The sequence below is a fragment of the Dipodomys merriami genome, unplaced genomic scaffold (genome assembly GCF_024711535.1).
Source record: "Dipodomys merriami isolate MVZ:Mamm:240054 unplaced genomic scaffold, mDipMer1.0.p SCAF_9, whole genome shotgun sequence".
Classification (NCBI taxonomy): domain Eukaryota; kingdom Metazoa; phylum Chordata; class Mammalia; order Rodentia; family Heteromyidae; genus Dipodomys; species Dipodomys merriami.
Window position 1 is genome coordinate 36225432 of NW_027206512.1, and position 26188 is coordinate 36251619.

A 26188-nucleotide genomic window follows, 5' to 3' on the forward strand; every position below is an offset into this window, starting at 1 on the left:
TTATTTTGAACCTAAATTATACCAAAGGAAAAAATATATTAGGATGATCTTCTATGAAAAACATAATTAAATAAAAGAAGAATACAGCTAACAGATGCCTTATAAGGACTATTCGCTTTCAGATTCCAGGCCAACAGAGCTTAGATTCCATAACAAACACATTTAAGAATAACAGCAAATATTTATTGAGGACTTTTAAATCCCAGGCACACAACTCTAAAAGCTTTATGTCATATAGTAGATCCTCACATTAGTCCTGTGAATGGGGCTATTATAATACTCCATTTTATAGGTATGGAAACAGAGGAAGGAATCACTGACCATAGTGGTGATGGAATTTGAACCCAGGCAGTACATCCAGTAATGACGGAGTGAGTGAGCTAGTGAATTGCAGAGGAAAATGGTGCCCTTACCATAGAAAAATACAAATGCCCAGTGGCTCAGATGACTTAGTTGAAGGCATGATGTCCTGTAGTTTCAGGGTTTTGGACAAAGATAGGAAAGAAACACAGGAGAGAGGCAGTGGAGCTCAAGTGCTTTGTTTTATTCTTCTCTCCTTTTCTTGATTTGATAGAGAATTTTATAAATCACTTATCTATTGAACTTGATTACCAAATTAATATTTCTTTAAACATTTTTTTTAGTTATCCAGACATTTATACAATAAGTGTTACCTAAGTAACATGTACAACACCAGCTTGAGGATGTTAAAGATAAATATTGCTCCCATTGGATGAATAGTGAGGCACTATTCATGCACTTGGCCAAATCCCATCATGTCACTCCAAGGTAGAGATTGAGTCCTAGCCTTTGGAGTCACAGCTCTGTCGCCGTCTACTGGTAGCTCAGTCTTCTTACCTCAGCATTGGTTTTCTGCGTGCTATAAAGTAAACATGAACTATCTTGCTCTCTTGCAGGTTTGTGGATGGCTACTGGGACACCTTAACTTCCTCCAAGGAAATACTGTTTTATTGGATTTCCTATTAAGCTGTTTCCCAGGTGACCATGAACCAGCCAGCCCCTGCTGATGACCCTGATGCCAGCCCTAACCCCCTGTGCATAGTTTGTGGCCAAGCTCACTCTCCAGAAGAAAACCACTTCTACACCTATGCGGAAGATGTAGATGATGACCTCATATGCCACATATGCCTGCAGGCATTGCTGGACCCTCTGGACACTCCGTGTGGCCACACCTACTGTGCCCTGTGCCTTACCAACCTCCTCGTGGAGAAAGACTTCTGCCCAGTGGATCGGAAACCCATGATTCTACAACACTGCAAGAAGTCCAGCATCCTGGTCCACAAACTCCTCAACAAGCTGCCAGTCACCTGCCCTTTCACAGAGCACTGCACAGAGGTGCTGCAGCGCTGTGATCTCCAGCACCACTTCCAGACAAAGTAAGTGGTGGCTCTCTCCTCCTCCTCCTTCCTTCTCCTCCTCCCTCCTCCTCCTTCTCCTTCCGCCTCCTCCTCCTCTTCCTCCTCTTGCTCCTCACTCTCTTCCTCCTTCTCCTCCTCCTCTTCCTCCTTCTATCCCCAATATCTCCCAAAGGCCAGGAGATTCCTGTGGACCAATGCCTCATGGGATACTTGTTACTCTGACTTTGTCTTCAAAACCAATGAAATCTTGGTTGGAAACCATCAAAATAGATTGTCTCTATTGTTTATAGTTATGAATCTATGGGAGGGAATATCACTTGGTAGAGTTGTATGCATGTATATTCATGGTCTCAAAAAAACTGGTACCTTTAACTCTACTGAGCTATTATTGAGTGTACAGAGAAATTTATTAATCGCTTGTCTATTTGATTTAGTTATAAAATTGATTAATTGGGTCTCCCCATTTGATACATGTTTGTTAGAATCTCCTCTGCACAGGAATTGACAAGGCTCAGCTGTTCATTGAGAAGATGTGAGGTGTTGTAAACCAAACATTAAGAAAAGAAATTTAGCAAACATTCTTCCTCTGAGTAACATGTTTGTTAATATTTTGGCCACATCTCACACCCTAATGGCAGAATTGTGTGTTCTGGACGCTGCTGATGCTGCTGGTGGCAGGTGACACCCAGCCACTGTGATTCTGGGCAGTGCTGGGTGGACAGCTTCGCAGGCAGCCTTGAGTCTGTTCCTCCACATGAGGAACTCTCTCAGAACACTTAGGATGCTTAATCAACAGTGAGTGATATAATACCACCGTTGTTTGTAAGAGGAAATTTGCAATGTGGTGTTGATCTTGGATCTCTTATGATCATGACAAGAGGCAGGTGCTGGTCTTTTTTTTTAAGGTCACATACTTTAGGTCATGAATCTGAAGCTTTGTCTTTGGGGACGTATGTGCATTCTCTAATGTGCATCAAAAGCAAGGGTCTGGCTGTAATGTGTAGCACATGTTTCCTATTCTGAGGATGCCAGTGGACTCATTTTTCTCCTCGAGATGGTAAGCCACATCCTTCCAATGTGGGTTTTCAGGATACAGCTGACCATTTGTTAAGGCTGGGGTCAGGTTGGGATGACCCACCTTCCCAATTCCCTGGAAGGTGTGGCCCAAGAAGAAAGCAAAAGGGAGTCTATTTCTGACTTCTGCAGGAAGTCTGAGAGGCATTGTGGGAAGGAAAGTAAGTTCAGGGTCAAAGGTGAGGTAGGCACTGATAGGTGCTGCACTGATTGGGGAAGAGAGGAATCTGAGGAGGGTACCACACTGGGTTGAGGAGGTGGGGCGTGCAGGGAGGAGAGAGGGCCTGGTAGAGTTCCATCTATACACATCACATTCCCCTGTGTATTGCAATCTATATATTTGTGGGGGGGGTATATTAGTTCCTTATTGTTGCTATAACAAATGAACTAGTGACTTTAAAACAACTCATATACTTGTTACCTCACAGTGCTGAGATTTAAAAATCCAAAAGGGAATTCACCAAACTAGTATCAGTATAGAGCTGCATTCTTTTTGGCCCCTTTCCAGCTTCTAGAAGCTACCTGCCTTCCTTGGCTCATGGTCACTTCCTCTGTCTTCAAGACCAGCTGTGTAGCATTGTCTGATTTTTCTCTCAGCTTCTATGGACATGTCTTCTGGGACCCTGACCCTCCTGATTCCCTCTTGTAAGGACCAGGTGATCACCTCGGGCCCACCTAGGTGATCCAGGTGCCTGCGTGTGGTCTCAGCTTCAGAATTCCTTTTGCCATGGTAGGTTCTGAAGTTTAGGAAGTGGATATCTTCAGAAGTCATTCTTGTGCCCATCACCGAATAAAGAGAAGTAAAGGAGAAGAGAGAAAAAAAATAGTGATGACTGTTAAGGAGAAACTGAGACACAGGTATTGTCCACAGCCTCTAGCCAAGAGCTTTCTTGGGTATAAAATATGCCCTAAAATAGGGATGAGCTGGCACATGCACTTGAGGGTAGGCTGGAGCAGAGGTTGGGGAGGGGAGGCTGAGAGGCAGGCCATGGCAGACCTGTGGGGTCTCCAGGAGAGGACTCATTTTCCCTAGCTTTCCAGGCCAAGCAGGATTTCATTTGCCCACCCATACCACAGGAAGCTTGAGAGAGAGTGATGATCGCACAGTTGATAATGATGTGCACATGGGAGAAATAGCTGTGAGGGAAGAACCCCAGATGACAGAAAGCGAGTCCCCTCCGAGGCCTTAACGATCTTCACAGCTCCCAAGAGAGGAAATTCCCACCTGGAGGTGCGGGCCTCGACACCCTCGTTTACACGTCTCCACACTTGAGCTGCCTAAGTAGGTTGAAGCCACCATTTCCCAAAATATCTTATAATTAGTCATCAGATGCTTGATATATACTCCCTCCTCCCCAGCTAGCGAGCACTGTATTGGCAAGGACAAAGAATTTGAATGTAATCCAAAACCTGACTCAAGATGGCTAGTAAACCCTCTTTCTCCCCTACAAGGAACATGAAGGAGATGGAAGAGTTAATACCCATGGAGTGCTCTGAGCAGGGCAGAGGCAGAGGTGTCTGGGAGACAAATGCTACCTCGTCTATGTGAGGTCTCCAGACTGGTGGCCCATGGTTGGTAGAATAGTTGTGTGTATGTACAAGCTAGAGAAAAGCCTTGTTAATAACATTTGAATCTTTGATTATTCTTTAATATCATTTATCCAGTAAACATACATATGAGTAAAATGGCTTTTATATTTCTGTTTTTTTGTTTTTGTTTTGCCAGTCCTGGGGTTTGATCTCTGGGCCTGGGCACTGTCCCTGAGCTGCTTTTTGCTCAAGGCTAGCACTCTACCACTTCTGGCTTTTTCTGTGTATGTAGTACTGAGGAATTGAACCCAAGGCCTCATGAATATGAGGCAAGCACTCTACCACTGAGCCCCTGTTTTGGGGGTTTTATTCTGTCAGTGTTGGGGCTTGAACTCAGGGCCTGGGCACTATCTCTGAGCTATATTGCCCAAGTCTAGCACTCTACCACTTTGAGCCACAACTCCATGTCTGGTTTTCTGGTGGTTAATTGGAGATGAGTCTAACAGACTTTCCTGCCAAGGCTGGCTTCAAACTGCAATCCTTAGATCTCAGGGTTCTGAGTAGCTAGGATTACAGGTATGAGCCAATAGCACCCAGCTGGCTTTTATATTTTTAATTTCTTTTTCAACTGGCAAAATTATATGTATTTTGGTGTGAAACATCATATTTTAAAATATGTGTCTATTGTAGAATGGCAGAACTCAGGTAATTAACATTAACTGCCCACACCATTTTTTCTTGTCCAAGTCTGAGACTAGAATTCTGTAACTGACTCTTTTGCTCATTGGCTGCTCTACAAATTATCTCATGCCTCCTACCCCATATACACCTTTTTAATCGCCCATTAACCTTTTTTTTGTGATGAATAGTCTTAAGTATCTGCTAGCAATTTTTTTGTATGTATACTGGTATTGGGCCTGAACACACTATCACTATCACTATCTCTCTGTCTCCCTGTGTCTCTCTGTCTCTGTCTCTGTCTCTGTCTGTCTGTTTCTCTCTCTCTCTCTCTCTCTCTCTCTCTCTCTCTCTCTCTCTCTCTCTCTCTCTCTCTCTCTCTCTCTCTCTCTCTCTCTTTACTTTTTTGCTCTAGGCTGGAGCTGTACTACTTGAGCCACACCATCATTTCAAACTTTTTTTCCTGGTAAATTGGAGATAAGAATCTCACTGACTTTCCTGGCTGGGCTAGCTTCAAACCATACTGTTAAGATTTCAGTTCCTAAAGAGCTAGGATTACAGACATGAGCCACCAGAGCCCAGCTTGTGTTGGCAATGTGTACATTTCTTTCTTATTCCAGCAGTGTTGTATAGGTCTCTTGCACCTATTCCTCTTGACTCATAGGTATTTTACACTCCTCAAGAATAGTAGACTTGTGGGGTTTGGGTTGTAGATAGGCATTATCCCTACAGTATCTGTTCTCCAAGATTCATGTCATCTAGACACAGTACTGACAGTCCACCTCATACCTGCACCCAGCAGACATCCTTGGGTAAGACACAGAAGACTGACCTTGGCCATGAAGGACTGCAAAGGGCATTGATTCCACTAGAGAGCACATCTCTGCAACTTGAAAGGGAGCTGGTAGGAGTGAGCATTAGGATCCTTGGGTAGTTCTGTTGACTTCAGCCCTTAGGAGATCATAGGCCATCACAAGGGTCTCATGTGGAGAATTCCTGGTAGGGTGACAGGCTTGATTTGCTGGATGTCACCTTCCTCATCAAAGGACAAGGCCAGTAGATGTCATGGAGCTCCCGCAGAGGTCCCAGCTGGTGTCTCTGTCCTGATGCAGCACGTCTTCAAGTTAGGAGGTCCATAAGAGGGCAATCCTTTCCCCTTGAACCTCAGTGAGTCTTAGGCTCCAGACCATATCTTTATTGTATCATATTGTCATCTGTACATGGGGTATTTATCAGGCTAGATCCTGAGTGACAGAAACATTTACTTAAGCCATGATTCCTGCCTGTGAGGAAGGACCTTGTAAGGATAAAAGAGAGACTGAATACACGGCTTGTGTGGATTCATTTAGAAGACCTCGCTTTGTCCTCCATGCTTTCTTTTGTGCTCTGAAAATGGGAGATCACAAAGCTGACCCTCCTTGAGGATTCACTTGTGTGAATAAAGAGGTCATTAGTTAGTGTTTTTTGAAAGGAGTCAGAATGAAAACATGAAGCCATTGTCTGGCCAAATGTTTTCTGGGAGTATTGTCTTAATTAACTTTGTACCAATGCCTGAAGATCAACCCTGGGGTCCCCTTCTGTAGCAGGTGCCCTTTCCTGTAGTATGCTTTCCTGTGGGCTCTGCCCACTGGCTGCAGCACAGGGAGGCGTTCAGAGCAGGGAGAAGGAACTGAGGGTCTCAACTGTGGCGAAGAGAACATGCTGATGGTCTGGTTGGTCATTTCAGCCTGCCTGGGCACCTGGACAGAGTTGGGGCGTTGTCAAGCATTGTTACCCCCTCCTCTGTTTTTCTCCTCCTATCCCTTCCCTCCCCCACCTCCTCCACTACACACACACACACACACACACACACACACACACACACAGTTATAAAGTTCATTTCCAACGTAGTGTCTTGTGAGTATCATTGTTGCAGTGGGTCATCCTGTATCCTTGTTTCAGCATTTTGTTATTCCTCTTTATCTACCTTTTCTTTGAGTTTCTAACCCTGAACCCAGTTTTTCTTTTTTTTTTTTTGTCAGTTGTGGGGCAAGGCACATTCCCTGAGCTCTTCAGCTCAAGGCAAGTGCTCTATCACTTGAGCCACAGCGCCACTTCCAGTTTTCTGGTAGTTAATTGGAGATAAGAGTCTCATGGACTTTCCTGACTGGGCTGGCTTTGAACCACAATTCTGAGTAGCTAGTATTACAGGTATGAGCCACCAGTGTCCAGCATGAACCCAACTTTTCTCTGACCCCATGCCTTGCTCCTGTTTGGTAAAACAAAAGAAGAAAACAAGGGAAGATGCCTGAGATGACATTTAAGGGTAAATAGCATGGTCAGGCAAGGTATGACTACAGGGATGAGCTTAGAACTGATTACCAGCAAAGAAGCTATATAACAGTCCATGTCATCTGAAGTTGGGGATTTTACTCCCAAGGGATTGTGTTAATTGATTATACATCTGCCAGATAGGTAATGGATTATTCAAGTGCTATAGGTTTAACCAGAGAGGTTTTCTTTTTCTCATAGAACACAAGAAAGACCTAGCACTGGGATGATTTTACCATAATGCCACCAGGAATCCAGGCTCCTCCTGCTTTTCAGTTTAGTTTCCATCTTCAAGTTTGTCACCCTATGTTCTCAAAACAGCTGCTCACTCCAGCAACACATTCAAGTTCCAGGCACAGAAGTATCAAGCAGGAAAGGAATCATAAATGCTCAAATGGAAATTATCTCCTTTCTGGGACACCTCTCCTAGTCATTTCTACTTGAAACTTTTGGCCAATATTATGTTATACTACAACTATCTGCAAGAAAGGCTAAGTGCCCAGGCACTGGTGGCTTCACAACTATAATCTTAACTACTCCAGAGGTTGATGATCATGGTTCAAAGCCAGCCTGGGCAGGAAAGTCTATGAGACTCTTATTTCCAATAAATTACCCTCCCAAAAAACAAAAGTAGAGCAGTAGCTCAAGTGGTAGAGTGCTAGTCTTTAGTGAAAGAAACTCAGGGATGGCTCCCCATCCTGAATTCAAGCCTTAGGACTGGAAAAAAAGAAGAAGCAGCTAACCTTGAACAAAACTGGAGTCTGTTATAAGGAGAGGTTGGGTATAGGATAATGGTTGAGTAGTGACAGAAGGGAAAAGCAGGAAGCAGAACCTCATCTTTATATAGCATTTATACTAGTTTGTTCATTTCCCACCCCCTGAAATACAAGCAGATGAATGGGCAGCACCTTCTTCCTTCTACAAGGCAGCAAATGGCAGTAGCAGCCTGACCAGGCCAACCTTGCAGAGGTCACAGTACAGTATCAATTCAAACCCCATAGCCTGCTACTTATGTGGCTGGAGCCCTAGGGTCCACATCCCAGTACTGTACAATTCTAAGTTCAGTAAAAGATGCTAACATGTCATTTCTCTCATCCCACCTTCCCAGCAACCCTCAAAGTTAAGCACTATAATTATGTTTAGTCTTTTGTTACTGAAGAGGCGATGGAATTCAGAGAGGTTGAATAATAGACTCAGTGATACACAGCCAGTATGGGACAGAGCTGCAATTCCAATCTCAAGCTTGTCTGACTCCAGCAACTAAACACCAAACCTGATTTCCTTTTTATTAGGGCCTCACCGGCTCTGACTCACTCCTGCATACCAACCTTATGTGAAATATAATTTTAAGTTTGGGCTCCCACAAAACTAGAAAAGCTTACATGTCATGATTGGCCAGGGTTGCTTATCTCTGGTGTAAACTGTAAAAGTGGAGTCTGTACATTCTGTGACTCTTTTGTGGACACTCTAATCACCTTACCTTCAGCTGCTGGATGAGTTCTGATGCCAGATTCACAGTTACTGGCTTCACAGCTGCTAGAAGCCTGTCTCTTCCTGTAAACTTTTCTTCCTATCCAGTCCAGTTTGATGGCACTGCTTGGTTGCCACTAATGTAATTGTCTCTGAGCCATTTCAGTTAAGATTTAGGCCTAGGGTTGACAAGTGGACTTGACTCTTCTCAACTATGGGGCAAAAGGAGGGGAATCCCCTGTCATGCAAATCAGTCCTCATCTTAGAACAGGTGCTGTCCTCTAGCACAATAGATCTTGCTTTTTTATTTTGTTTTTGTGGTACTGGGGATCAAACCCAGGACCTCATGCATTCTAGGCAAATGCTGTACCCCTGAGCTATCATCATCAGTCCTAGACTCACAGATCTAGCTGGAAGTGGTGTGGGGTCCAGTCACTGTGGACCAGGTATTATTAAATCTATTTAAAAAATGAAAGTGACCTGCACTCAGGAACTTAAGTGCCTGGGACCATCTTGTACCATCAGAGCCTAATTCAAGAATGAATGGGAGTCCCCTTCATGCATGTAGGACAGACACCGCAACATCATCTAAACAGAACATTTTCAAAGACAGTGACACAGTCTCTCTTTCTATAGAGCCTGTTTGCTAAATCATCTGGCAGGCTGTCACCATGCTTACCTGTGTCATCGCAGCCAGGACAGTGATGGATAAAATGTCTTAAATGCTTTCTAAATCTGCATTGGTACTCAGGAGGTGGAGATGCCTCAGGCTGAAAGCACTCATGTTCTAGTGTCTAAATCCTCACTTTGAGCTCAGATCTCCACGCTGCGCTGCAGAAAGGCTAATTTCCCAGTGTCTTGCTCGAAGCAAGGCTGTGAGACAGCTTTTGATTATTTGCTTATTCACATATGGGGTCTGAAAGCGCCAGGCTCTGCCCTCTTCCAACATGTTTCTTCACTCCCAGTCTGGCTGCTCCTGGCCAGTGATGTAAATGTACCAGCTGCTTCCCAAGAGCCAGTCGGCATCCTGCAGGAGGGGCTGGTCCCTCTACCAGGCATCAGCCCTGCTCTCCTCAGCCTAAGCCCTCTAGCCAAGCATGGTGAGTCCCTCCCATCTCCCATCTCCTCATCCAAGACTCCAAGAACATAATCCTCTTACAGACCTATGATTTATAGCGTGGCTTAATCTACAGGCTCCAAGTTAGATTCGCTCTGATCGACTGATTGTGGGGACATGAACAGGTTTCCCTAAAGGGGCTGGGCTGATCCCCTGTAGCCGGCAGAAAGAAGGTGGCCAGGAGGAAGGCAGCAGCCTGAGAAGGGAGAAATGAAGGCACTTCTGTTGCTGGTCCTGCCCTGGCTCAGCCCTGCTAACTACATTGACAATGTGGGCAACCTGCATTTCCTGTACTCAGAACTGTGAGTCCTCCCTCCGTGCCTGCTGCACCTGTGTTTCTGTGTCATGTGTGTTGGGGGTGGGACATTTGTCGCCTCCCTAGCTGGCATGTGTGTTTGGAAGAGTAAATTCTACATGCCCTGCATGCACCATGGCAGAGGCCCTGGCAGAGTCTGAGCTGCATGCTTAGCTGTGCTGCCTGTGACTTAACAAAAAAACACCATCTTAGCGGATGTGCCGTTTCCCCAAGCATTGTTTTCCTGCAACTGTGCCAACACTGCTATTTTTTTTCATATTCAGCCTTCTCCCAATAGATGTGTCTTCTTTCCCTTCCATAAATAGAACGTCAAGTGCTGTTGAGAACAGACTTTGCAAGCCCAGATAAGCAAAGGTATCTCTATAGCATATATCTTTTTTCTTTTTCCCTATAGTATATTTGTAATGACTAGCAGACACCGATCTCTTAACATCATCATCCTTGTACCTGAAAACAGGTACCAGGAAAGGGAAAAGAGAACTCTTTGTATGTATGCATATTTTATTTTTCACTTTTGATCATTTTTAAACCTGTGGTTTGGAAATCATGGCATGGGTACCAATATTTCTATCACCCCAGTTTAGTGATTAAGACATTTGCTTCATAGATTTAATTAATTTATTTCTAACCAATGGTCTGGGGTAAATTGTAGCTATCATGACATTTCACCTTTAACTATTGCATCTTTGAAACACAAAGATTTTATCCTATAGGACTAACGCCTATTTTGTGAGAGGAAATGGCTCAAGTCCCCAACCTCTAAAATGAATATTTTTCTGGCTCCTTTTGCATAGCAGAGTGAATGGATTCAGGTAATCATACAAAACAAAAGGGCTGTATCAGTGTTTGAGACATTTACGAAAGTGTAATTTTTCAATTTTTTAAAATGGTACTAGGTTTTTATTGTTGTTCTTTTAAAAAATGATATTAGGGTGGGGTTTGTTTTGTTTGTGTGTGTGTGTGTGTGTGTGTGTGTGTGTGTGTGTGTGTGTGTGTGTATGTGTGTGTGTGTGCTGGTCCTTGGACTTGAACACAGAGCCTGGATGCTAACCCTGAGCTTTTTTTGCTCTACCAATTAAGCCACATATCTACTTCATGCTTTTCTGGTGGTTATTTGGAGATAAAAGGCTCAAGGATGGGGCTGGGAAGGTGGCTCAGTGGTAGAGCACTTGCCTTGCATGCCTGAGGCCCTGGGTTCGATTCCTCAGCACCACCTAAGCAAAGAGAAAAAAAGCCAGAAGTAGCGCTGGGGCCCAGGCCCAGAGTTCAGGCCCCACGACTGGACCCCCCCAAAAAAAGGCTCCAGGACTTTCTTGCCCCGGTTGGCTTCAAATTACTATTCTCAGTCGCCTGAGTAGCTGGATTACAGGTGTGAACTACAAGCACCTGGATACTACTGGCTTTTGAAGTCAGGACTTCATGCTTGCAAGGAGGTGCTTTACCACTTGAGCAACACCCCTAGCTTCCCAAATTTAAATGCACTGTTAACCGGATAGGTTAAAATAGCAAGAATTGGGTTGTATACAAATTAGTCAGTGGACAAATGAAAGCAGGGACTTAAAGTAGTGTTCATAGACCCCTGAAAAGCATAACCATCTGGTGACAGTCAGGGTCTCTCTTGTAATTATCTAGTCTCACCAATTTGTCTAGCAAAGTAACTGCTTAGTAAGTGCTTAACAAAGGGAACTCACTCCTTGGAGACAAATCATTTATTCTGGGAACTCTGCTTTTCAGGTTTAACTGGTCTGTTCAAAGGGAGAATCTGCTTCTGCCTAAATCATGAGCATCTCTGGGGAAATAAAGGCACTGGGGAGCTTTTCTAGAAAAATGTACATAATAGCAAACAGAGCTCATTGGGATTATGAAATGTTCCCTCCTCTCCTGATGGATGCTATTGAGAACACTGAAATCCAACAAGACAGCATTCCTGCCTGCACACCTGATCCCATTCACTAACCTTGCTTTCTCAAGGTTAGTTAACAAATTTGTTAACTGCTTGTTAACAAATTTCTACAAGGAGATACTTAGATGTTTATTCTCTCACAGTGTGGGAAGTCCAGAAACTAAGTACCCAGGGACCAGCTAGGTACTAAGTATAGGAGAGGAGACTTCATTGAGTCCTTCATTTTTTAGTGGTAGCTACAGGTGTTCCTTGGCTTATGGCTGCATCACTCCAATTCGAACCACTGCCTGCACCTGGTTGTCTCTTCTGTGTTCTTTCCTATTTTGTTTTGTTTCCCCTCTTTTTTTATGAGGACTTTTGTCATGAGAGTTATAATCTATTTAGATACTCCTGAATGGTTACATCTTGAGATTCTTAACCTAACTTCAAATCTAAGATCCTTTTTTCCAAGTAAGGCCATATTCACACTTCTGGGTGGACATATCTTTTGGGAGCACCTCTTACTCCACTTCAGTTACTACTGAGAAGACCTTCCAATTTAGTATCTTATTGAAGGGGGACTCCATCTTGGATTAACTATGTCTTATCCTACAAGTACATGCATCACAGGCAACATTTTTGTGAATGAAGAGAGGACACAAGCAGGTCATTCCTCTTAAAATGTGATGCCAACCAGAAAGCATAATGCTAAGGAATTTCCAGGACAGTACTTCCAATCTCATTGGAGTTTTCTCAGAGTCCAATTACTGGGAATGCTTTTTAAGGGAATTCTGTGCATCTGTTTCTGATGCTTCTGGTGATAGTGAACAAATCTGTGGTTTGCAAGCCCATTGTAGGTACCATGTCATGCTTTATAGAGTACAAGCTGTAAGAAACTAGGCTCCATCCTCACCTTCTAGGACTGAATATTTGAGATGAAGTTTAAGTAATAAATAATAGGGCATGAAAAAGCAAGAGGATAGAAGTATTTTTAAATAACTTTTCAATGAGTCCAAGTCAGAAAAACACATAGTTAATCCTTAACTTCTCAGCCAATGCACTAAATACATTACCAGAAAGTTTAAAAGATAAGTTGACCTTGGTCCTTGCATCTGGCAAGAGAATTCAGACAAGATGAGAACATAAGTGAAGGTGATAGGACAGTTTATTATGAAGGAAGTATGGCAGAGAAAGAGAGCACAAGGCCTAGACATGCCATAAGAAGACAATACTTCCGTCCTTTTCCATCATATTGTCTCATCTGTTATCCCAAAGCTTGGTTTTGGGATAAATAATGAGAATTGAAGTCTTTAAAGATGGCTTTCTGATTTATGGATCTCCATTTTGCTTCCTGAAAGGGTGTGATGTTGAAGATTTACTGTCCTGTCTTTATTTCCTCTTTTGTTTTGTCCTTTTTGTTTCCTCATTCTTTTGTCACCCCTCCCACCAATTGATTGTGAGGCTGGTTTTGGTTTACCAGCTTATCCTGTCATCTGCAAGGTCTATGGGCCACAATTCCCTGATTGGCTGTTTTGCTGCTAAGTCATATCATTTTCATAGTCAAGTAGGCAGTATGCTGCCAGAAGGTGGAGATTGTCCACCTCCAGTTCCCAGAGGACTTTGCGTGTTGAGCTGGATATTGAACTACAGGAAGAAACTAGGCCTAGTCAGTGGGTAGGAAAAGAAAGCCTTTTACATGGTATAAACAGCATTGACAAAATTATTTGGTGTGGCTAGAGAGGTGGAATGCCTACCAGTACTGACAGAAAAAGAGGTGGCGTAAGCCAGACGCAAAGAAACGTAAGTCCCATGGTTTCCTTTATCTGCAATAACTGGTATATGTCTAGGACAAGCAGAAGAGGTCACAAGCTATGTACATATGACCAGATAACCTGATGCTAAGCAAAATGAACCCCAAGATAGGGACATAAGAGCTTTTTTCTTTATCACTGTTGTTTTTAATGTATTATGTAATCTTTTTTGTACAACCCCTGTTGTCACTGTATTTGATTTCTGTGTCCTGTATCTCGTATATAGTTTTTCTAATTTGGGGAGGGGAAAGGAAATAACAAAATGCTGAAATAAGGATACAGGATGACCCATTGTAACAAAGAGATGTACAAGATAGTATGTTGAAAATGAACTTTACAACTTTGCAGGGGGAGGGAGGATGGGGGAATACGGGGGGGGGGGAGGAGTTAGGGAGGGATGGTAGGGGGAAAAAAGGAGGTTGTAACAATGCTAGATAGAAAATGGACTCATTACCTTGCTCATGTAACTGTAACTCCTCTGTACAGTATCTTTACAATAAAAAATATATTTTAAAAATTTTTTAAAAAGAAAAAGAGGTAGTTTGGTTGTCACCAAAGCTTTAGAAATCAACAATTTTCATCAGTAAAGGGATCGCTGGGTTAGTTTAGCATCCCAGGGAAGGGCAATTGTGACAAGTTCCTCAGGGAAAAGCCTCTTTTTTCACCTATTATACTTCACTAGGACCTAAGGGGTGCTGGGTAAAGTTTGGTGGTTGGCCAGCTTTATTCCTGGCCTTGAGTAAAATTTGCTCTGTGTCTCCTACACATCCATGGAGATGGAGATAAAGATCCTTTCCTGTATTTTTCTTCTAACACTAACACATTCTCATTGTGAATTCTGCCCACTTGGGGCACTCATCTATTGAATGGTTTTATAGTACAGCCCAGGACTCTCATTCCACATGTCTTTAAGAGCCAGGCAGGAATTGTTTAAAAATGTTGACTCATTTCAGTATCAAATGAAAGGACATGGTGAGACCTCTGGCTGACTGCAAAATGAATGTGTGTGTGTGTGTGTGTGTGTGTGTGTGTGTGTGTGTGTGTGCATTCCTATTCCAGCACTCATGAGCTTGAATACCTGACTATGCATATATGCATACATAATCACATCTAATATAGTCCATTATCTGTATAAGGCCTATGGGCATGCAGATTCAATTCCAAACAGCAACCCTGGCTTCAGCCCTACAGATCACTTCTGAGTGCCAGGTTTGACCTTCAGGACCAATAGCTTATGACTTTGGGCATTTCCTCTTTTTAAACATGTCCTTCACCACCTGTTGCCTTGAGCCATAGGAAAGAGAATTCAACAGAAGAAGCCTAAAATCAAAGTATTTGGTTACAGTCTATAAGAGTTTAGGGGCTGGGAAGGTGGCTCAGTGGTAGAGCACTTGCCTTGCATGCCTGAGGCCGTGGATTCGATTCCCCAGCACCACATAAGCAAAAAGAAAAAAGCCGGAAGTGGCGCTGTGGCTCAAGTGGTTAGAGTGCTAGCCTTGAGCTGAAGAGCTGAGGGACAGTGCCCAGGCCCAGAGTTCAGGCCCCACGACCAGACCCCCCCCCCAAAAAAAAAAGAGTTCAGAATGCTCCCTGACTCTGCCAAGCATGAGCCAGAGATTAATAAAAGGCAAAACTTTCTTTCCCCAACAGCCCTTGCCCTAGTCCCCTGGCTCTTTTTCTGAATTACCTTGTCCTAAAGAGAAATTAGCCAAGAAACCTACTCATGTTTCTAAGCCAATGTTAGACTCCAGCACGTAGGGACCTGAAGGTGAAGTTGTTAGCACGAAGTAGGTTCTGAAGACTACTCACAGCAGAATTAGGAGCTAGGCTTGTTTTAAAATGCAGATACCTAGTAAAGTTAAAATCTTGAGGGGTGGGACTGTGGTTCCCATTGCTCCCATCATTGAGATCTCAGGTGACAAAAATAGGTTCTACATTTCCAATGCTGTCTGATCTCCCCAGGTGAGTCTTCTGATGCTCCTTTGGTCCCCGCTGAGGTGTCAACCCCTACTTCCCTGTTGACAGTTATCTCCTTTCTACATGTCCCCCACACATTGTGCTGTGTGTGCATCATCATGAACTTTCATGTCATTCCACTCCACCTGGTGAGTGTGCTGGAGAGCCTGGGAGGTATCAATGCCACGTACAGATTGAAGTGGAACTGAATAAGATGAGATTGTTTTATAGCTTGGCAATTTGTGACAAGGAAGACCTTTTGTTGTTGTTGTTGTTGTTGTGTGTGTGTGTTTTACCATAGAAGAGGATGTGATCCCACTCAGAAAGATCCAGACCAGTCTGTTCTCAGCTGGTTGAGAACACAGTTCTGTGCTTGAGGAATGAAGTTGTTGGTGATCTGCTGTGACTTTCATCATGTGTCTTTAAATATTTAGTTTAGAAAATCTCCCAGGAAAATCTTGAAACTTGGAAGGGTGATACCTACATTTTATTATCTGCACAGCAAACCCTTGAGAGCCATTGGCAGAAAATCGAAACGGTTTATTTCCAATTGCCTCCACGTTTAAAATGAACAGTCCCTCTCAGCCTTGGGAATATTTTTCACCATCTTAGGCTTGGTGGTGGCTGTGACCTGCCGATGTATATAGAGCAGACGCTGAGTGAGCATGGAGCCGGCACACAGAATGTGAGGACTGTGCTTTTCCATCCTCTGCTTGAAATGACACAGTTATCAACCAGACAGCTTCGAATGGTTGCCAGAGGGACATATACCCCAAAACTAATACTAATGCTACTGCTTAACTGTGTCATTATAATAATAATAATATGGCCGGGCGCTGGTGGCTCACGCCTGTAATCCTAGCTACTCAGGAGGCTGAGATCTGAGGATCGGGGTTCAAAGCCAGCCTGGGCAGGAAAGACCGTAAGACTCCTATCTCCAATAAACCACTAGAAAACCGGAAGTGGTGCTATAGCTCAAGTGGTAGAGCGCTAGCCTTGAGCTGAAGAGCTGAGGGACAACGCCCAGGCCCAGAGTTCAAGCCCCCACGACCGACAAAAAAAAAAAAATAATAATAATAATATAACTATTATTATTATTATTAAGGAAACTAGGAAATCACAGCTCTCTTTCTCTAACTTAGAGTCCAATAAGTAATTTTGTTAGAAGCATCATTATTACAGTATTCCTGCCAGAATACCTTTTTTTTCTTTTTTTTTTGTCGGTCATGGGGTTTGAACTCTGGGCCTGGGCGCTGTCCCTCAGCTCTTCAGCTCAAGGCGAGCGCTCTACCACTTGAGCTACAGCGCCACTTCCGGTTTTCTGGTGGTTTATTGGAGATAGGAGTCTCACGGTCTCTCCTGCCCGGGCTGGCTTTGAACCACGATCCTCAGATCTCAGCCTCCTGAGTAGCTAGGATTACAGGCATGAGCCACCAGCGCCCGGCTCCTTTTTTTTCTTTTTAACCCTGATTCCTTTGAGACAGTACTTCTCAATAGCAACGTCTTCTTCCCACTGGAGTTTTGTACTCCAGGAAATTGAAAATAAGTGATTCAGATTTTGCAACCTGAATCATTTAGGGCTGTGGAGTGTTGAGGCCTCCTATAGAAACTGCCAAGAGCAGGAGGAGGAGGAGGGAGGTTGGAGGAAAGCTGTGTGTGTGTCCTTCCTGCACACTGGGGTCACCCCAGGAGTCAGGGACACAGATCACCCACTAAGGGCCTTAGGAACAAGGACCCACCACTCACATCTCCCTAGGAGAACTTTTCTCAAAACATGCTGTGAAGCACACAGCGATCAGTGTGCCGACTTCTATAATGAGGACATTACTTCGGGGCTCACGGGCCAGAGCGAACCTTCAATTAAACCCAGCTGGGCATCCTGGGATTTCAAGTAACAAGATTGCTTGCCTTGATTTTTGCATCTCTCATTAGGTGGTCTAGCTTTTCCACTACTCTTCCTTAGGTCAAGGTCTTCTAGCCATCAGGCTTTTTTCTTTTCTCTCTAGTTGGCTTTATCCAGACTGAGGCCAGGTGTTGGGCCTTGAACCACATAGTCTAGGGCTGCATCCCCCCTCCCCCCCCACCCCCCCACCCCCCCGGTTGTGGGGCTTGAACTCTAGGCCTGGGCGCTGTCCCTCAGCTCTTCAGCTCAAGGCGAGCGCTCTACCACTTGAGCCACAGCACCACTTCCACTTCCGGTTTTCTGAGTGGTTTATTGGAGATAAGAATCTAAAGCTTTTTGCTAATGGTGATGGCATAGTGTTGTCTAGTCTATAGAGTAAGGGGAGAACTTGGCACTCTGAAAGCTCAAAAAGGAAAAAAGAAAAAAAAATGCCACTGATCTCTTGCTTTTTTTTTTTTTTTTTGTCATGTTGTAAAGCTCATTAGCCAGTTTGGATTCAAAGCCAAAAGGAAGGAGGTAGAGTTTACAGAGGAAATAGGGTGAAGTAGAAAAATCATATTCAAACAGCAATGAGGACCCGTTCTGGTTGGGGCAAAGCCAGGCTCCTTTGGGTTCTTCTCTGAAGATCTTCATGCATTTCATGTATTCACAGAGCTATTTCTGGTGTGTTTTGTAAAGGAAATGAAAACAACCAGATCCTGACCCATTTATATCAGACTCATCAAAATTCAGCTTTGTGATGATCCTTTGATGTCCAAAGAGCATTGTGACCCTGCTTTATGCTCTTACTTCTCCTTGATAATCAACAAGCTCTCTTTGGCCAGCAGTGAAGTAATTTCAGTTTCAAATTATTCACTGTCTCATGTAGGACATCTCCCTTGGAAAACTGCTGCCCAATGAAAACTCAGCAGTTTTAAGAGTTTACGCTAATGCATGGCAAATTGTTTGATTTTTCTAGTTACATGAGTATGTCAGATGACTGAGAGGCAAAGTTGGAGTTTTTTTTTAATCTCACTGATTAATGTTTGGTTGGTTTTTCTTCTCATTTTAGCTCATGATAATGGAAATTTTCAAACAGTTCAAAAGTAAGGAGGAGTACAGTAAATTTCCATGTGTCTTATACTCACTGTCAGACAACTGAGAATTGTTGATAATTAATCATTCATGTCTAGTCTTGTTTCATGGATATTTCCTTGAATTATGTTGAAGCACACCTCAGACAGCACAGTGTTTATATAAATGTTTAATATTGTAATCTCTAGAAAACAGCCTTTTATTTCTTAAAAGAATCTGCCTATGTAGACTGGGCTGTACAACCCAGCATGGCCTCAGACTCCATTTCCTCTCTAATTCATTTGAACATGTTAATAGCCCCTCCTAAGTGCTGGGGTTATATATAATGTATATAATATCTATATGTTTAGTTCTAGGTTCCATATGTGGCTTATTCTAGTACAGTGTTTTTCAGTTCCATCCATCTGCCTACAAAATGTAATGTTATGGCTTCTTTATGGCTGAATGATGTTCCATTAAGAATCTGTTTCTTAGTCAGGTGCTGGTGGCTCACTCCTGTAATCCTAGCTACTCAGGAGGCTAAGATCTGAGGATCATGGTTCAAAGCCAGCCCAGCAGGAAAATCCATGAGACTCTTATTAATCAAAGAAAAAGCCAGATGTGGTGCTGTGGTGCAAGTGGTAAAATACTACCCTTGAGCAAAAGGAGGCCAGGGACAGTGTCCAAGCCCAGAGTTCAAGCCCCAGGACTGGCAAAAAAAAAAAAAAAAATCCCTTTCTTTATCTGTTCCTTGGTTGCTGGGCATGTGGGCTGATACCATTGCTTAGGTACTGTGAAGAGTGATTCAATAAACATGGGTGTGCAAGTGTCTCTACTGTATGCCGACTTACATTCCCAAAGAGCTAATCCTTCAGAAATGTGACCACAGGACATATTAATATCATACCAATGCCAGGCGCCAGTGGCTCACACCTGTAATCCTAGCTACTCAGGAGGCTGAGATCTGAGGATCACGGTTCAAAGCCAGCCTGGGCAGGAAACTCTGTGAGACTCTTATCTCCAATAAACCACTAGAAAACTGGAAGTGGTGCTGTGGATCAAGTAGTGGAGCGCTCGCCTTGAGCTGAAGAGCTGAGGGACAGCATCCAGGCCCAGAGTTCAAGCCCCATAATTGACAAAAAAAAAAAAAAAAGAATACCAAAAACCAAGTAATTATAATTTTTTAATATCAAATACAAGCCAGTTCAAAAACCTCATTTTTGTCTCATAATTTTCTTTATTACAGTTTGCTTTGCATTAGTTGTTATATTTTCTTAAGTTTCTTTCCTCTTCTTCCTCTTCCTCCAACTGATACAAGAGTTCTTGAGATGAGTGTGGTGGAATACACTTTTGGCAAATTCCAAATTCTAGACTAGTAACTGGAAAAGAAAATAAAACAATAATTTAAATCTACTATTTATATTAAGGGAAATATTAAGAAGAAAAGAGCTCAAACATTCAATACTAAATAAAGACTTTTTGCATTTAACTTTGATTTGGTATCCATTGAATAGTGTTCTGTTTTGGTTTTGCTTTGTTTGAGACAGTGTATGTAGCCAAGGCTGTCCTTAAACTTGTGGTCTTCCTGCCTCAGCCTTCTGAGCGTGACAGCCATTATGCCCAGCCAATTTGGGTGTTTTTAATGACCAGGAGCTTCTAGGAGGTAGAGAGGATGAACAGTAAAACATCTTCTTTTTAGGGGGATAATCTCCCCAATTTTCAGTCAACACATCAAGAAGGGAGTTTGTACCTATGCCTGTACATATGTATTTGCATAGAATTATATATAGTTGCCTATACATATACATATATAATCAATTATATGTTCATATGAATGATCATGCATATCATATATGCATTATATGTATTATATATCTAGTTATCTATATATGTATGCATTAATCTATATACTACTACATTCATATATTTGTTATTGAACATGCACATACACAAAAAACATTTCTAAAGGTAAGAAAGTTGCTAAAGTGTTAGCGCCATCCCCCCTTCTCCCATGCTTTAGTCACCACTGCTTGAGAAATGAACTCTCTGAACTCCTTGGCATTAGAACACAACGTTTTCAAAGTTACCAGAGGATGCTTTCTCATTGACAGTCTGTGGGATTTCTCTTGGAAGGAAGGTGCAGGAGATGGCCCATGTTTGCAGGCCAAATCAAACTTATGGGAGCATCCTTTCCTCTTAGTCATATTCCATTCTCAGAGAGAGAGGAAAGGGATGATTCCTTTGTGTTCTCCCTGACTGTGTTCTCTGAGGGCCACCACCCCCATCTCTGTCATAAACATAACAGTAGGCTTGGGAGGAGCCAGCTTGGCCAAACCTGAAACATTGAGCATTTTTAAATAAACATTCATGAAGAAAAGATGCTGTCACACGTTGTAGGTCTCCTCTTTGATTTTTACAGGTACCAAGAGTCTTGAACTGTAATCACAGATCTCATAGAAACCCTGCTCTCTGCCCAAGCTTTTATAAGTCAGCTTCCCCTTTCTTCTTGACTCTGTTTTCTTGATCTTGTAGGTTTCTCTAGAGAAGCAGCCCTAACAGGCTTGGTGCCCTTCTCAACCCAACCCCTGGTGGACCTGGTACCCTTCTAAGCCTAACCCATGGTGGGCCTGGTACCTCTCTAAACCTTTTTGTTTTTGCTCTCCTTTTGTAGACACAGAGTTAGATTTCTTCCAGATTTCCTGCACCCTCTTCTCACCTTCTTCCTTTATTAGCAGCTCTACCCAGAGCTTGAGGAGGGAAGAATAGAGACCGTGACTGAGGCCACTTGTTACTCCAACATCCATAATCAAGTAGCCTTCAACAGAAGGCTGCAGTGAGGCAACTTGAGCAAGTAACCAGGCACACTGAAGTCAGGCGGACGTAAAGTTCTCTTTTTTTGGTCAGTTGTGGGGTTTAAACTCAGGGCCTGGGTTTTGTCCCTAAGCTCTTTCGCTCAAGGCTCTACCACTTTGAGCCACAGCTCCACCTCTGGTGGTTGAGTGGTTAATTGGAGATAAGAGTCTCAGGTGGATTTTTCTGTCTGAGCTGGCTTCAAACCATGATCCTCAGCTCTCAGCCTCCTGAGTAGCTAGGATTACAGGTAACTAGTACCCAGCTCAAAGTTGTTTACATAGTCTCTGTTAGCTGGGTAATTTGGGGCAAGTTACTTAACATCTCTGAGATTTTCTCATCTAAAAATGGGTAATAATACTTCATAGGTGGTACTGAATAACATACAAAGTATTTACTACATACCAGTACATAAGAACCTCTTAAATTGAGGGTAAGGGCTATAGTTATAAGAACATATTTCATCAAGCTCAGCCAAGCTTTTAACAGCTCTGAAAGCAGACTGCATTAAAAAAAATGGCACTTTATTTTTATTTTTTGGTGATCTGTAAAATGAGAGCCGCTCTCATAATAGACAGAGTTTAATTTGATGAAATTTGCTAAGAACTGCATCCCCAGCAAGCATGGTGAACTGAGATCAGAAAAGTAAAATTATTGAGCTCACATTCATTCTCTTCTTCCCATTCTCCCTGAAGAGGCAGGTAAGTGATTTACCTGAGCTGAGACAGAGGTGGCTAGCATCTTAGGGTGGAGTCGGAGAGAAGTCTGAGTCATTTGTCAGCAGGCCAGGGTCACCCAGGCCTGCAGCTCTGCTTTGACATTCAAGGAGTCCTTCCTTTATCTGCCCCCACCCCCAAGAGTCACTGCTCTGCTATTTGGCTCCTGACACTGTAGCTTGACACTGCAGGCTCTACTTCCTTTTTCCTGGAAAGCTTCTCTCGCTTCCTCTATTGGAAGAGGAAGACTCAACCTAGCACATGATTGGTTGATGGAGTCCATGGATCCGAAGCTATTTACAGGAGGCCTGGGGGGGGGGGGGGGGGGCGCGGTGATCTAGTCCTTTTATAGAAATAAACCAAGGAAGAGCAACTTATTCAAATGATTCAGCCCTACCTATGTGACCTTGAACAGGTCCTGACATTGTGTTGAGAATAACGATGCATCCATTAGTGTATGAAATGTATCCCCAGGAAGCAGTAAAACTGCTATCATTGCTAAAATTCTCAACAGCTTTAGGTAAAGCAATGCCAGAGATGTAACTTACTGAGCCATGTGACCTTGCAGGGATTGAGCATCCTAGTCCTCTGCTAGAGTCTGACCTCCTAGGCATGCTCAGAGCATGGCATCATGGGACTTCCTTGGTGGCTTCTGTATAAAAAGAACCTAGGGTCATTGGCCTGCAACAAAGCTTTATCTCAGAATAGGACATTGCAAGATTTAACATAATTCTAAGCATTTCTGACACAAGACTGGCAGAAGAAGGGTAGTGTTCTGTTTTAAAGCAGTTCCAAGCTTCATCTTGACATTAAAAAAAAATGTGGCTGCTGAAACCATTTAGATGTGAATACAAACCCTGGGCGTATCTCTAACTAACTAGATCACCTGGAGTAGATTATTTACCCTCAGTGAAGCCTGAAATATTTCATCTTAATGTTGATGGTAGTACCTACCTCATGGCGCAAGAGTTAGATACACTATACACAAAGCACTTAGTAGACACCTGGAATGGTATAAGTGTGCTATAAACATGATTAGCCTTGGTGATGTTAAATAAGTGACCTCAGTTGAACCTTACTGCAAATGCAGAGAACCTTGTTTTACTGAGGAGAAAACCAAGATGCAGTGAAGTTACAGAAGTACCTCAGTGATCCAGACAGCTTGGAACGCAGGCATCCTGATACCAGGACCCGCCTCTACCCCCAATTGCATCTCTTTTGGTTGTCATGGTGATGGTGATGTTGCTATGTGTTTTTCAGGTTATATATAATTCCAGACAGGTGAGAGGACTGACAGGCATTCTGAGCCAGACAAGTGATTTCCATATAGAGCCACTGTTTGGGGTAGAATATTTGGGTAGTTTCTCTGGCCAGCTAGAATTAAGTTACAGATGGCACTTTCTATTTTATGCAGTTATTTTTGCATTGAAGTAGGCATAAGAAAACAAATTACAAGAGGTCTCAAAGATGTTCATTAAAGTAGTCAGCCCAAAATTGTTTCAGCTTCATGAGCTAACTGATGATAGATTTCAACGGATCAAAGGGATGTTTTTATACGTGCATCTGGAATAATACCTCCCTCTTAGCCACCATTCTTAGTTCTTACAGAAATGCATCTGCTCACCAGCAGTGTGGAAGTCTCTCCTTTCTGAGATGTAAACCCTGTGGTATCTTTAGGAATATACAGTATGACTGTATGAACGTGAGCTTACCCAGACAGATGCTGGCCCTGCAGCTTACCTGGGCATGTCATGGTGCCAGCTTCAGGGAGTATAAGGAGGCCTGAAAGACCATGCAGAGAAGCCCATTACAATGCCTGGCACATGAGCATCACCCAGCTGCGTTCATTGTTTGTATTTCCACCTTTACTACTCTGTAAACTAATTTCTCACTCTCCTTCCCTTGTGCACTTTTTCTCTTTAGGAACGATTCCCCTAGCATTGGACAGTGAAGTTAGTGTCTCATTACTTTGAACATTTTTCTGAGATTCTCATCTTTGGGCCTCCTTGGGTTCTACTTGGGACAGCAGTGCAATTCTTCAAGGAATTAGAATTGTGTGTGTGTGTGTGTGTGTGTGTGTGTGTGTGTGTGTGTGTGTGTGTGTGTGTGTGTGTGTGTGTGTGTGTGTGTGTGTGTGTGTGTGTGTGTGTGTGTGTGTGTGTGTGTGTGTGTGTGTGTGTGTGTCCCACACACTGGTCCTGGAGCTTGAACTTAGAGCACTGTCCCTGAGCTTCTTTTTGCTCAAGGCTAGAGCTTAACCACTTGAGCCACAGCTTCACTTCCAGCATTTTTGGTAGTTTAATGGAAATAAAAGTCTCACAAATTCTCCTGCCTGGGCTGGCTTTGAATCACAATCCTCAGATCTGAGCCTCCTGAGTAGCTAGGATTACAGATGTGAGCCACCAGCATCCAGCCTAGAGTTAGAATTTCTTTAACATCATTCAAGAGTTATGAGTCTTCAACAAGTGCTGATTTTCCATTAAATCTCCCAACACTTAGAATCTATTTTGGAGGCTTGAAAAGTCCAATGACACCTAAATAGGATGATATCTGGGCCTCAGAATAAAACAAGGAGGTGAAGGAGACTAAGGAAATAAAGGGTTTCTTGAATTACAAGATAACTAATTTGGTCAATTGGATTTTTTTTTTAATTCTCCCACTTCATTCTTTTAGTGTCTTTTTTTTTATACTAGAGTTTGAACTCAACTCTGGCCTTGTTCTTGCTAGGCAGATACCCTACCATTTAAGTCATGCTTCCAGTCCTTTAGTTATTTTTCAGATAAGATCTCATGTTTATGCTGGAGGCTGGTCTTGGATTTCAATCCTCCTGCCTTCTGTGTAGGTCTTCCCAGGATTCTTTTGGTTAGTGAGTGAGAGCCCTGTAAGAGCTACTGTGGGCTGCATTCTTCTGCTTTCATCTTCGATGGATTGTTCTAGAAGAGGAGGGGAGGGAAAGGGTAGGTTAATCACTGATTAGATATCACTTTGCTCACATGCTCTGAATATGGATTTGCAATGCGAATGGCCTCCCTTCCCATCTGCATCCCTGCTCAGTGAGAAATCAGGTTTAACTTCCTCATCTCTAAATTGTGTTACTTTCCAAATTTCTCCAGCTTGTTGCTTGATATGGTTTTAGTAGATTCTCTCTAACTACAGATGTGTCTGTGGCTAACCTAGTTTATGTTATTATTATTATTATTATTATTCCTGTCCATTGGGGCTTTTCTTAATTGGTGTCATCCTTACATTTTGCAATGTTCACTTCCACACAATAAATTGGTTGATCCAGATCAAATGGTGGGTAGTTAAGGCCTGACTGGGCTTGACACCATACTGCTTTGGGATCTTCATCCATTTTCAGTAATGGTCACCTCTCTTGGGATCTTTGGATCAATAGTGATCTTGCCCTAAACACAACTTGTTCACTTCACAACAATTCCTTCTCCAATCTCTTTATAGTCTTAATTACAATAAAAACAGTCATGTATATTGGTCTTCAAGATAATTTCATAAACTCAGTAGTGGAAATTTAAATGCAAATTGTTCTCTGTTTATTCATTCCTGGATTTCTTTCTTTCTTTCTCTTTTTTTTGTTCTTTGTCGGTCATGGGGCTTGAATTCTGGACCTGGGCACTATCCCTCAGCTATTCAGCTCAAGGCAAATGTTCTACCACTTGAGCCACAGCACTACTTCCAGTTTGCTAGCAGTTAATTGGAGATAAGAGTATCATGGAGTTTCTTGCCTGGACTGGCTCTGAACCGTAATCCTCATTATCTCAGCCTCCTGAGTAGCTAGGAATACAGGCTCCTGGCTCATTCCTGGATTTCTGAATAGTTTCATTTTCCTGCCCTAATATTACACCATGTCTCTTTTTTGGGGGGGAGGGGGGAGTCGGTTGTGGGGCTTGAACTCTGGGCTTGGCGCTGTCCCTGAGCAATTCAGTTCAAGGTGAGCACTCTACTACTTGAGACATAGCACCACTTTCTCCACAGTATCTTAAACCAACAATTCTATCTATCATGCACTAATTTTCTCCTGTCTCTTCCTTCTGTGTTCTTTCTATATCATTATCACACATTGTTGGTCCTTTTCCAATTGTCTGACATTCCTCCTGAGTGCAGGGTAATTTTCAGCAATAATTA

At 42.9% G+C, this 26188-nt stretch overlaps 1 protein-coding gene across 3 annotated transcripts in view; it reads left to right on the top strand.

Annotated features, from left to right (window-relative positions):
• Window positions 1-26188, top strand: part of Lnx1 (ligand of numb-protein X 1) — a 108478-nt gene that overhangs the window by 16068 nt on the left and 66222 nt on the right. Inside the window, exons 1-2 of one of the 3 annotated variants that reach the window (XM_070013123.1) lie at window positions 9484-9541; window positions 9684-9860. In XM_070013123.1, coding sequence (XP_069869224.1) covers window positions 9769-9860 — 92 coding nt within the window. In that variant the 5' untranslated portion in view covers window positions 9484-9541; window positions 9684-9768. Of the gene's footprint in view, window positions 1-917; window positions 1398-9483; window positions 9861-26188 lie in introns of those variants that run through there. The other 2 variants (XM_070013121.1, XM_070013122.1) reach the window with 2 other exon arrangements.